Raw genomic sequence first — 13,116 nt, 5'->3', positions numbered from 1 at the left:
GGGTGGGGAGACTCGGGAGACCCAGGAGGTTATTCTAGCGACCTGGGAGGAAAAGTTCTGGAAACGGTGGTAAGCGTGAAGCTTAGGGCAATCAATGCACTCAGCACCACCCTCGGAGGTCCCAGTGTCGTGACCTTCAACAGACATCTGAAGTCAGAGTGGCCAGCAAAGCAGGCACGTAACGCAAATCCACACACAGACCGGCAGCACTTGCCGCCTGCACTCTGAGTAACCGCACCTGCTCCTGGCCCCCACCCCACCGGGAGGCAGCCGTGGAGAGGACAGCCGGTACTCACGGTGTAGCAGCAGTGCTCCTTAATGATGACCCGGTTAGCGAACGTCTCATTATGAGCCTCAATGTGCAAAGTGCGCTCCCGGGAATTCAGTGAGTTTTTCTGGACGAAATAAACATAGTCAACTCCCGCAATCTGTAAAAAAGAACAGAGAGAAGGATGCTTAGTACCGCCCAATCGCAGCAGCAGCAGCAGCAGCAGTGGTGGTGTGCATGATTCGCTCAGGTTCGGGGGAACTCCTCGGCCTGCGGTCACCTTTTTCAGCAGCCGGGGTGCGTCTATGTCCAGTTTGCAGCGTCTTTCTATGATGTGAATGGCCCCGTCCTCACTCCTGAATTCATTCACAGTGTCACTGTCCACAAACATCGGGATCAGCGGGCACGTGGGAAACCTCCTTTCGTAGGCCTGGGGAGACATGTGGAGAAAGAGGGGTGAAGGGGTGATCACAGACATCAGAGCGGCCGCGTCTTCACCTCTCCAGCTCCCACTGAGAGGGAGAAACTTTCTGTGTTTGCTCTTCAGGGCCTGGAAGGCTCAACATGGTAGAGGCCAATTCTCCCCACATGGACACAGAAATTTCACAGGATTCCATCCAAACCCCAGCTAGGTTTTTATTTGTAGCTACCCACTTAATTATTTTAAAATGTACATGAAAAGGCAAAAGAACGGAACACTTTTGAAAAGGAGTGAGCTGGGAGGAATGGCTGGACCCGGTACTCAGGCTGTCTGAGACTGGTAGAGAGACAGACACGCAGCTCAATGGACAGAGCGGACAGCCATAAACTAACCCACACGAACAGGCCCGAATGACTTTTGACAAAGGTGCACAGCAATCCAACGGAGGAAGCCTAGCCTTTCAACAAATCACTGGAGAAACGGCACACCCAGAGGCAAAAAACAGGCCTCCACCGAAACTATAAAAATTAACTCAAAATGGATCACAGATTTCTGTGTGTGTGTGTGTGTGTGTGTGTGTGTGTGGAGAAGAGAGAGGGAAAGACAGACAGAAACATCGAGGTAAGGGCCCGGGCCGGGGAGGAGCCTGTAACCAAGGTATGTGCCCTTGACCGGAATCGAACCCAGGATCCTTTGGTCTTTAGGCCAAGGCTCTATCCACTGAGCCAAACCGCCGAGGGCAAAATGGATCACAGCTTTAAACATTTTTGTAACATTCTTGAAGTGATAAAATTATAGCAACAGAGAACATACTGGTGGCTGCCAGGGTGAAGGCGGGACGGGGGGGGGGGGGGGGGGGGGGGGGCGGCGGGCGTGACTGTAACAGGGCAGCGGGGCGCAGGTGGGAAGGGCTCTGCATCTTGATGGCACCTACGCCAGTGCCCTGGTTGTGGAGATGTGCTGGGCTTCTCCAGATGCTTCCACTGAGGCGGGGGGGCCGGGGGGGGGGGGGGGGGGGGGAGCGTGGGCCTCTCCGTATTCCTGCTTGTGAACAATGCTCGTGTACTGTGAACCTACAATTATCTTGGAACAAACTATTTAATTAAAGAAAGAAAGACTTGCCCTATATATAATTCATCCAAACTCGTGGGAAATACACACAGGTACCGGACTAGTTCACTGGGCGCCACCCGTGCAGGCGACGGAACGAAAGCGCACAGTTTCTAGGAGAAGCTCCCCTATCTTCAAACCCTGCCTGGGCCGCAGAGCCCACCCCGCAGCCTCCCACTCTCCCTCCGCACGAAGAACCCCCAGGAGGCGCCTCCTGTCCACGCTCAGAAGAGCGGCCCTCATTTCCAAGTGTCTCCTTTCCCACCAATTATCTGCAATGTCACCAGGTCATTTGCTCGTCACACTCACATTTATGAAATCAAGAAAATGCCAAACACAATGAACTCTCCCAGAAGTGATCTGGCGGAGGGCGAAATGGTCTGTGATGTCTCCTCTGAAAAGGAAACATGACTTCTGTGAGAGCGATAACTCTTGTAGCCATTTGTCAGTCTCTCTGGGCAACGCAGCAAGTGTTCCAGTAACGAGACAAGACCAGGGCCTCCGCCACCGGCCCCCAGAGGAGAGCTGCCTTCTGGGTAACTCGGCTTCCTCCCACCTTCTTCGCCCACTCTTCGTCTTTCAAAAGGGATTCTGAACCTGCAATTTGGGAGCTTGGCAACAGTGCCTTCAGCTTTTTCGTCAACCTCTGAATGCAGTTTTGACATTAAAAGCTTGTACTGTGCGAAAGAAAACCATATTTTAGCGAAGACATTTTAACTTGAGAACTAATGAACTTAATATTGCATCCTGCCAGGAAAACCCATTTAAAAGAAATTCCATGTAAAGAACCTTCCTTTAAATTGAACTATGTTCACATCCAATTTAGCCAACCAGCTAAGCCAGCTGCTTTCCATGTACCCACCTGGATGGCTATGGCAGTAGGCCTGGCTGTCGACTCACTTATGAGCAATTCTGGTTTTGCTCTGGAAAATCCATACACGAAAACACGAAATATGCCTTGTCTCTCTTAGAAGTTGCCAGTGGCTCGAAAAAAAAATCCCAAAACACAATATATCAAGCAAATGTGGTAAATTGACCAAAGTCCCTCAGAGCTAAAATTCTGTAATTCATTCACAATCAAAATTACAGACAGAGCCCTGGCCGGTTTGGCTCAGCGGACAGAGTGTCTGCCTGTGGACTGAAGGGTCCCGGGTTTGATTTCGGTCAAGGGCACATGCCCGGGTTGAGGCTCGATCCCCAGTAGGGGGGATTTAGGAGGCAGCCAATCAATGATTCTCTCTCATGGTTGATGTTTCTCTCCCTCTCTCCCTCTCTCTCCCTCTCCCTTCCTCTCTGAAATCAATAAAAATATATTTTTAAAAATTACAGATGGATGCAGAGGGCGCGCCATATGCAGACACTGTGCTGGGCTCTAGAGAATGCAAAAGTGGAAGGCACAGGAATGGGCTGTGCAGAGGCAAGACGTAAACAGCTTTCTCTGTAGAGGACAAGGGAGAAGACCGAGGAGGCGGAACCTTCTAGAATGCACTGACGAGAAAATGCTCAGGACCTCGGGGCAATCCCTTGGTGCTGGCGCCGAAGGCCCTGCTGAGGAAGGGCGTCCTCCCAGGGCCTGAGGAGCGGCCGCGGCGGAGAAGCAGCCCCGGGAGGAGGGGACCGTCTTGGGGGAGGAACCTGAGCAAAACCAAACGGGAGTGAAGCAGGGCCGAGCTCCAGAGAAGCCGCCCAGACCGTCCAAGGACGGGATGCTGGCTGGAGCTGCAGCTGCTCCATGAACAGCTTCGGGCACCTGGGTCCGCTGCGGACACAGAGCCTGTGCGCCCGAGGCTCATTCTAGATGTCAGAGTGACAGCCACCCAGGGACCAGGCCCCGGCGCTCATGTTCCCACCATTCAGTGCTCCGTGGGCTCGATCCCCCCTTCTCTCAGAGAAACCTCTATGCAGTCCACTCCTAAACTGAGGTCCCAATCCCTGCTGTTTTTGCACAAATGTGTTCATGAGCTATTCATAAAAATTAAAATTTGTATAAATTTGAGCCCTTTAAAGGAAAAATTAAAATCCAGTTAGTCATGATAAGCCTTATTCATCCAAATACGTACTGACAACCCAGTCGGCCTGGCTATTTTCACACGAGCATGAGACTAGGAGCAACTAAGGTCTTCGATTTCCAGGCCAGACCCCTGCAGGCCTGTCAGCGCCACGTGAGAGGCTGCCGGCGAGTTTTCTAAGTTTCCTTCAGACGAGCAGCCCAGGCCCACGCGGTTCAACTGGGCCCGTTTGGGAAAGGTCTCGCGGGTGCCCTCTCTGACCTGCCTGGGCGCCCTGCTCTCGGGCTGCTGGTGACACTGGTGACTGGCGAGAGGACAGTGCCCTGAGCACTGCCGCGTGCTGCCACGCCGGAGGTTTCCGAACGTCAGCACCTCGGTCACTTCTCCAGGGTGTGCCAGGGCCAACGCCCGGGCATTGCTGCTGCCCCGTTCCCTCAAGTGCTGCTGCACAGCGACACCCAAGCCCGGCTTCACAGACACAGGACACCCCCCCCAAGGCACACAGCGACGCACTCGTGCAAAGGCGACGAACTGGGAGCTGCCGGTGTCCAGGAAATGCCGAGCGTCACCGTGTTTCCTCAGCTCCTTGGTGCTCTGGCGCCTGGGAACGCAGTGCTCTGAACTGAACGCCTGAACCCAGAAACCCCTCTGCCTACAGGTGCATCATCCAAACTCCCCACCAGTGCCCCCAGCCCCCTCCGTCACCCTCTGCTGGCACACTTCCTACTGAAGCAGAGGGGCCGGCGTTCCAGTAAACTTCCCGTTTCTGCAGAAAGGCCTTTAAAAACCCGAGAGGTGGGTGACCTTCTTCTGTAAGCGAAGGGCCAGGCGGTGAGCATTTCAGCTTTGTGGCCAGATGGGCTCAGTCACAACACTCAAGTCTGCCTTCCTAGGACAGGGCAGCCTCAGAAACCCAGCGAGCCAGGGAGAAAGCCGGGCCCGCTAGCACCATCTTCACAGCATTGATGCTTGAACTTCATACACTTCACGTCATGACTAGCCTGAATCTCCCCCAACCATTCCAAATGGCAAGGCCACTGTTACCCGAGCCCAAAACCAGGCCGCAGGTCACAGTGTCCTCTCCTGATCGCACGGATTAACCGCAGTGGGTTCCACTGAATTATTTTCTCACAAAAATGCAAGTTATTTCAGATGCCAAGCAGTCAAAACTGTGAGGCACAAAAACCCTTATATGAACAGAAAGAGCCATACAGCCTACAGATTGTCACTTAACATATTTGTATTTAACTAAATTGTTCTCCGTTATACAGCAGGGACCCCACCAATGCACTCTTAGACACAAATCTGACCGTGGACATGAACCCCAAAAAGAAGTGGGGAGGAGGGGACGAGAACCTGACTGCAAGCAGGGAGGAGCGCGCCCACTCTTCCACTCGAGAGCAGATGGCTCCTGCGTCTAAACCAGCAGCTATTTAAATTTAGTTAAAAGGAGCCATTAAAATTCCGTTCCCTAGCGTCACTGGCCACACTTCAAGTTCAAAAAGGTGCTCTGATATTCTCGACTGACTCACAAGGAATAACTTGATTCTGTAACCAACATTCTGACCCGACAACCACATACCTTCGTCCTAACTCCTGTCCTTAGAAGAATGTCGGGGGCCTGGCTGTGGGGGCAGATGCCCTGAACACGCCTTAAGATAAATTCTTCTAAAACCCAGAGTCGCTGATCCTCACGGATAAACTAATTACACGGCAGGAGTTTCAAGTCTGTTTCATCCACAGACTCTGCTGTTGAAAGCCTTTTGTCTGTATGCAGAATAGAAGGCTGCACCCGGTTAGAAGCTTCTGGCAAAGTAAATCTGTAAAAAAGCAAGCGGGCTCTGAGCCCCGCGCCCCCACAGCGAACTTGCCGGTAAGCACGTGTCCCGTCCCCAAGGACAGCTCCCCGAGGGAAGGCTCTCGGGAGACCTTCCGGAGGCAGCGGCACCACCATCAGGCCCCAGCCCCCACTCTGCCTCTGGAAGCCCCCACCCCAACTCCCTTCCTCCTCAACTCTCCCCCAACTTCACCTACTTATCCCTCCACTGTCTTGGTTCCAAGATTCACAGATCTAGGTTTGTCCTCTGCCTGGAATATCACTTTTTTTTTTTTTTACATTTCTTTTCGTTTATTGAATTTGGTGGCATATAGTTTCTCTGGAATGTAACTTTAGTAACTGCTTTTCTTTCCTTTTTTTTTTCTGACAGCCTGAGAAGTATCTCTTTATTTTCTAGTTTACACATATTAATACAGATTTAAAAATAAATTATAGGCTTTACTCGATTCTAACAAATCCAAAATCTTAGAAAAGTACTACGAAATAAAAAAGTACCACCTTTTTAAAAATGGCAATGTTTTCTGCTGCAATATATATAAATAAACAAATCATGGTATGTCCCACCAATAGAACACTCGTTAGCAATACATTGTAATGAACTATTTATTCATGCACACATGAATGAGTCCAAGATAATATGGTGAATCAAAGAGATGAGGCAAAGGAAGAAGCATATGCTTCTATTTCTGTGAAATCCCAGGAGAAACTAATGCATCTACCAGCAAGTCCATGGTCGCCCGGGGGCAGAGGTCTGTTAGGGTGCGTAGGAAAAGTACAAGGCAGGAAGAATTGTGGGGTGGCCCTGGCCAATGTGGACCAGTGGTTAGAACACCAGCCCACGCACTGATTCTGGTCAAGGGCACATACTTGAGTTGCAGGTTTGATCCCTGGCCCGGGTTGGGGTACATGCAGGGGCAACCAATCGATGTGACTCTCTCATATCCATGTTTCTTTCTCCCTCTGCCTCTCCCTCTTCCTCTCCCTCCCTTCCACTCTCTCTAAAAATCAATGGAAAAAATATCCTCAGGTCAGGATTAAAAACAAAGTGGCTACTGTTCCATGTTGCACATGAACGTCTCAGAGTAAAAAGGGGCAAGTGCTGGGTAGAGACACTGCCAACTAACAGCAGGAAGCAAGGCGGCGACGCAGAAGCACAGAACGGGAACCTTTCTCACGCGAACAGCTTTAGAAAGGAACACTTCTCATTTCATCTTTTTTACTCTACTTTGAAAATGCACCCCAAAACACATGTGTTCACCAGACTAAAATGATAATTGTATTCCCTATGGCCCTAAAAACACACGATGAGGCTTTGTTGGAAACCAGTTATTTTGTTTATTATTAGCAACTTTTAAAAAAAGGAAGTAGTTATAAATAATATCATATAGGTCTCTTTCCTTCTCTAAGGAAAAGAAAAAGAAGGTAAAGATAGAAATGACCCTATTTCAATTCAGGTGTTAAGAGTAAACTATCCCCCTTGTAACAGGAAGGAAATACATGGACTGCGCGTTATGTAACTGCTGGCGCTGGAGCAGCCGTGACCTGCAGATGCCGGGCTGGGAGAGCTCCTGAGAGGGCGGGCGGGGAGGCCGAATGACAAGGCGTCCTGGGAAAGGCTAGGGTTACAGCGGCCCGGCCAGCTTGATGCTCATGGTATTCACGTTTTCCACAGAACGAGGAAACACAATACACTCGGAAGGGCAAGAGCTCACGCAGGAAACCAATCGCTCAGCTCAGTCCGGGTCTGAATGAATGTAAACACCGGCCTGGTTCCCACAGGCCTGGGGGCTCAGCCACTGTTCCCAGGACAAAGCCCTCTCCTTCTCTCACATCACTCTCACCAGAGACAGCCCCGCACACCCTGCCAGTTCCGCGCACAGCTCCTCTGACTTCCCTGGTGCCTCCCAGCCCTCCAGTGCCCCGTGTTCCCTAGCGTCCCCCCTCCCCGCCCTGGAGGCCTGTCACTTAGGCTAAGTAAGACACAGCCAGGGGAAGAGCAGCGCCACGGGAGAGTCTGAGCGTTAACAGGCCTCGACTTGAATGCCAGGGCCACCACCAGCCACTCCGTGGGCCACCAAGGATGGAGTCTGGGGGAAGTCTACTCCCCGCAGGGCACCAGGTCAGAGACCAGAGGGCCAGGGAGGCGGGAGACCACGGGGAGGGGTACAGCAAGGACTGCAGCGGGCCTCCGGAGCTAGGGAAGCCGGGCTGGGTGCTGCTGGCTGCCTGGCAAGCCGGTTTGTCTGGAGGTGGGCGGCCGCGGGCAGGCTGTGCAGACCCATGGCAGCTCCGAGCTGTGGGACCCGGGCAGTCTGCACCGAGAGCAGGTGAGGCAGCCAGGCGGGGCCGGTCCCTGGCCAGCACCTGAAGCCTGTCTCATTTGTCAAATAGATAAGACAAGCTGCCAGTCGGAAGATAAGTAGGTCCTGGAGATGTCAGGGACAGCATGTGACCAGCGAACAATACTGTTCCGTACATTCACTGTCAAGTTGCTAAGAGACTAACTTAAAAGTTATCATCCTAAGAAAAAAAGTGTAACTCCGTGGGGTGACGGATGTGAACTAATTTGTGGCGCTCATTTCACCTGTCACAGCATCGTGTTGCACCCCTCACACTGCCCCGCGCTGTCTGTGGACTGTGACTCAGGACAGCGGGGAGAAGCCTGCCCAGCCAGTGTGAGCGGGAACCGGGACGCTCGCCGTGCTCCTCAGACCTTCAGATGTTCTTCAAGTGTCTCCTGAATGGTGGCTCCTCAGCAGGACCCGTCCCCAGGGCCCCGGCCACCAGGCCTCCCATGGCCTCCCGCTGGGCGAGAGCAGAGCCCACGGAGGTGGTGCGTGCGGCTGCCCCTGCACTGGGCCCGGCTGGGAGCCCAGCACACCCTCCGGAGGTGGGACCCTGCAGGAGAACCTGTGTCAGATCATTTCCCCACGGCACCCAGCCCTGCTCTGCTTCCTGTGGACACGGCCAACATTCTCAAACTCAGTTGCTGTGAACGTTCTAACCTGTTCAAGACAGGAGACAAAGGGCTCTAAAATCTCCTTCATGGGAAACAGCATGACCCGGAGAACGGAAAACACAGAAGGGCATTTCCTCCCCTTCCCACGGGGGGCGACAGAGCAGTCGGGAAGCTGCACTGTGTTAATCCCGCACATCCGTCAGACCCAGAAGTTGGGAACAGACACCCTCTCCTCAGCCTCCCCATCAAAACTCAATTAAAGTAACATTAAGACTATCACTACGGGTTCACTGTAAGGAGGGACGCCCACTGAGACAGCTGAGCCAACCAGCCGCTCAGGAGAAGCAGAGAGAGTAACACAAGAACCTTTATCTCTTCCCCGGCCTCTGGTTGGGTTCCAAACAAAACCCGATCGGAGGGCCTGGCTGACTGGGGTTAATCAAAGCAAGCAAAATCTCTAACTCGGAGAAACTGCTCACTCAGCCTGCAGTACAACCCCTTTCAAAAGAGCACAGGTTCCGTGATCCTTCAGAGTTGACCAGTTGTTTTTATTATAATTTTACTCAAATATGTACAAAGTCGGGGAAAACTCATACAACGGTCAAACCAAACTAGCGGCACATTCAATGGGAAGGATGACCTCGTGGCCGCCATCGGCGCTCAGCATGAAGAGGAAATGATGGGCCGGCGCAGCTGCGCCGCCCCCCCCCCCAGGCCCGAGAGGTGGCTGCTGACTCCCCGCCCACTGCTTCTCTCCATTAAACCTTTGTCTGTCCGCTCCTGTGTAAGAAACTTAGCCTACACCTGGCTCCAGCACACCTTTTACATATTAGTTCCACCTCCACTCTTCTCGAATTTGCTTCCAACTGTTAAAGTAGTATCATTTGGTGCCCCAAAAATAAACATACACACAAACCGCATACTGTCTGACAGCATCCAGCTATCTCCACGTGTCTACGTATTTTTTAACTATGTTTTTATTGATTTCAGAGAGGAAGGGAGAGGGAGAGAGAGATAGAAACATCAATGATGAGAGTGAACCAATGATTGGCTGCCTCCTGCACACACCCTACGGGGGATCGAGCCCGAAACCCAAGCATGTGCCCTGATAGGAATCGAACCTGGGACTCTTCAGTCCGCAGGCCAATGCTCTATCCACTGAGCCAAACCAGCTAGGGCAATACGTATTTTTTCGATGGTCAAAATAAAAGTATTCCCCCATCCCTGTCAGAGAATTCAAGGATACAAGCTGGAAAAACTAGAAGTACCCACATCTCTAAGTAGATACTTAAGATATCTTATTTCTGTCAATAAGCCTGGAAGGTCAAATGTTTCACTGGCCAGTTTCTTAAAGCCCCAGGCAAACAAGAGCATCTGCAGTACTAGGAAAGGTCTCTCTTCTCATCGTTTTTCACGGGCTTAATTGTGTCTTTAAAGCAATCACATGACTGACTCATGATCCAACGGGATCCACAACAAGCCCTGATTTTCCATACGATTTTTTGTCTAATAAAGAGCAAACTTTACGTGACAACAAACAGCAGCTTCGCACTCCTCTGCCGACCCGGGGGACTGGGAAGAGCGCGTCTTCCTTCCCGGAGCGTGAAAAATAAACTGCAACTTCAGAAGAGCACGTGGTGTCCGGGCAGCGCAGCTGCCAGCTTCACAGCTGCCGTGTGTTTGCCCACACACAGGAACGGGATGAGCGATGGAAATACGATCTGGCTTCGTGAGCCAGAATAGAACTGCCTCGTCAGGGGGCTGCGAGCAGGCGCTGGTGTCACCCATCAGGAAGATATCCATCACGTCCTATTGGTTCCACGCCTCACGCACGAGCTGTGCCGCACAGGCCCTGAAGCGTCTACTTCTCCTTCCCCTGCCCCAGGGGCCCACCCTCTGCGCCCAGCGGTCACCACTAGCTCATCCTCTACCTGCTTTTAGCTGCTGGTCTTCCTTTGCTAAGAAACTAACAGCATGGCAATCATGAGATGTAAATTAAAGATATCTTTAGACTGCATGGAATAAGGTACAGTGAGTGAATTCCTTGGGAACTTGTCTTTTAGATCTGGAATCTATCAAATATAAAAGACAAATAAAAAACCTAAAGAGCCGAAACCGGTTTGGCTCAGTGGATAGAGCGTCGGCCTGCGGACTGAAAGGTCCCAGGTTCGATTCCGGTCAAGGGCATGTACCTGGGTTGCGGGCACATCCCCAGTGGGAGATGTGCGGGAGGCAGCTGATCGATGTTTCTCTCTCATCGATGTTTCTAACTCTCTATCTCTCTCCCTTCCTCTCTGTAAAAAATCAATAAAAATATATTTAAAAAAAAAAAAAAAACCTAAAGAGGTACGCAATTATTTTTGGTTGACATTATAGTTAAAACCTAGATGTTAAAACTGTACAATAAACATAATGGCCCCAAGTGGAAGCAACCCAAGTGTCCACTGATGGATGAATAAACAAAATGTAGTCTGTACGTGAAATAAACTATTCAGCCTTAAAAAGGAATTCTGACACGCACTGCCACATAACTGAAGGCACCGTGCGGAGTGAAGGAAGCAAGTCACCAAGGACAAATACTGTATATGATGCCACTCCCAGAGGGAACAGTCACGTCATATTCAGAGACCAGGTAGAGAAGGGGAGGTGTTCGCCAGGGGCTGGGGAGGGGATGGGACTTGGTTTCCATGGGGACATTCCGAGGATCCTTTAGTCGGTACTCAAATCTATTTCTGGGGGCTTCCTATGTGCTCAGGATAAAAAGCAAGATGGTTGGATTCGCACCATCAAGACACCTGCCCGCAGGGGAAGCCAGAAAGCCCAGCGACCAGGGCAAGGCACAGTGAGCAGTGCGGTGACAGTGAGCAGCGGTGCACAGAGCGGGACTCCAACTAGAAGGGAACCCGGCCAGTTCACCTGAGCAGCCAGACAGACAGGCGAGCAAGAGGGAAAGGGATCCCGCAGGCTGGTGTACAGGTGACCTTCGGACACTGCCCGGACCCCAAGAGCGAGGTGTGGCGCGGGTGTGGGGCCTACATGCGCCATGAGCAATAGAGAAAGGAGGGGACAGATGGGAAGGGCTCTGGGGACCACGCTCAAGAACCTGAACTTCTTCAAGGTGAGGTGCAGCCACTTAGGAATTTTCAACTAGCAAGTGGCATGTTCAGATTTCCAATTAGAGCGCCTGGGGCAGCAGCCGAGAGAGAACGGGTGGTGAGAACGGCGTCCAGAGCTGAGGCTCACTGTGCCTGGTGGACTCTGCCGCCCAGCCCGGCGGGAGATCTCAGAGGGACAGATGGCAGCCTTCTGAGTGGAGAGGGGGCTGAGCACATCTCAAGATACATATAGCAACCATCTTACATGCAGCGCTAATGACATACACATAAAGACTTTCCTAAAAAATAAAGGCTAGCAGCCCTAACATCAAAATGTACCTCTCGAGGATTATAATGCATCATAAGCATTGTTACAACATGTAAAATTATTCCAGGAGAAATATACGGAACTGTCTGCTTCACTCTTGTACAGGTTAAAAACCAAGAAAGAAGGACCAATGATAACAGTGGCCACCAGGACCTCCTCTTCAGTGAACTTGAGTGGGAGCCTCCACACCAGCCCACATCCCCATCGGGCCTCTGACGGACGGACGGACGGACGGACGGACGGACGGACGAGGCACAAAGCACTGGCTGCCTGAGCAGCACCTCGGGCTCCCAGCCCCAGGCCAGGCTGCCCCACGCCCGCCCGCAGCCGCTATAAGGAGCCTCCGCGTCAGACCTGCCAATAAACTCCTTGGGTGCTTTCTGCATACACATCAGGACTGGCAAAGTGGTTAAAAGTAACTATAAATAAGGGACCCAGTTCCATTGGGGAGAAAATATGTTATACCCTGTTGGCAACTCAAAATCGCACCGGATAATGAAACAAACAAAAATAAAACCAGAGAATGAAAAGAGCAACAAGGCACGCTTTCTTGGGGCCATTTAATCAACGGTACACTGGCAAATAGTCTTTTTGGTTATTCAACCTATAGAAGTACATCGCTTAACCTACTGTTATGGTATCTGTCAACAGGGTTTTGCATAATTTATAAAGGTGTAAGAAAGAAAGCCAGGAACCTCTGAGAAAAAAGAAACTCCACTAACAAGTAAAAGGACAACGCTGCCTACACTGAGGCACAGAGGGAAGCGTGAGGCCTCTCAGGGTGCAGGGAAGGGGTGGGTCAGGAAGACTAAGATTCCCAGACTGCCCTGGCCGGTTAGCTCAGTGGTTGGAGCATCAGCCTGCAGACGGAAGGGTCTTGGGTTCAATTCCAGTCAGGAGCACATGCAGGAGGCAACTGATCATCGATGTGTCTCTCACATCGGTGTTTCTCCCTCTCTGTCTCTCCCCTCCCCCCTTCCACTCTCTCTAGAAAATCAATAGAAAAAATATCATTGGGTGAAGATTAAGAAAAAAAAAAGATTCCCAGAGACAGATGGGGAAAGGCAAACACGGAAGACAGGAAGGAAG

The 13,116-nt window shown here is 51.5% G+C and overlaps 1 protein-coding gene across 1 annotated transcript in view; it reads right to left on the bottom strand.

Annotated features, from left to right (window-relative positions):
* Positions 1–13,116, bottom strand: part of SEC14L1 (SEC14 like lipid binding 1) — a 34,189-nt gene that overhangs the window by 16,634 nt on the left and 4,439 nt on the right. Inside the window, exons 4-5 of the mRNA XM_070395442.1 lie at positions 549–698; positions 297–428 (exon numbers count right to left, since the gene is read on the bottom strand). Of these exons, the coding sequence (XP_070251543.1) occupies positions 297–428; positions 549–698 (282 nt within the window). The remainder of the gene's footprint in view (positions 1–296; positions 429–548; positions 699–13,116) is intronic.

Source organism: Myotis yumanensis, unplaced genomic scaffold (genome assembly GCF_028538775.1).
Source record: "Myotis yumanensis isolate MYYU_CA2020_CCGP unplaced genomic scaffold, mMyoYum1.0.hap1 SCAF_16, whole genome shotgun sequence".
Classification (NCBI taxonomy): Eukaryota; Metazoa; Chordata; class Mammalia; order Chiroptera; family Vespertilionidae; genus Myotis; species Myotis yumanensis.
The sequence above is the reverse complement of the archived record's forward strand: the minus strand, read 5'-3'. Positions and strand labels throughout refer to the sequence as shown.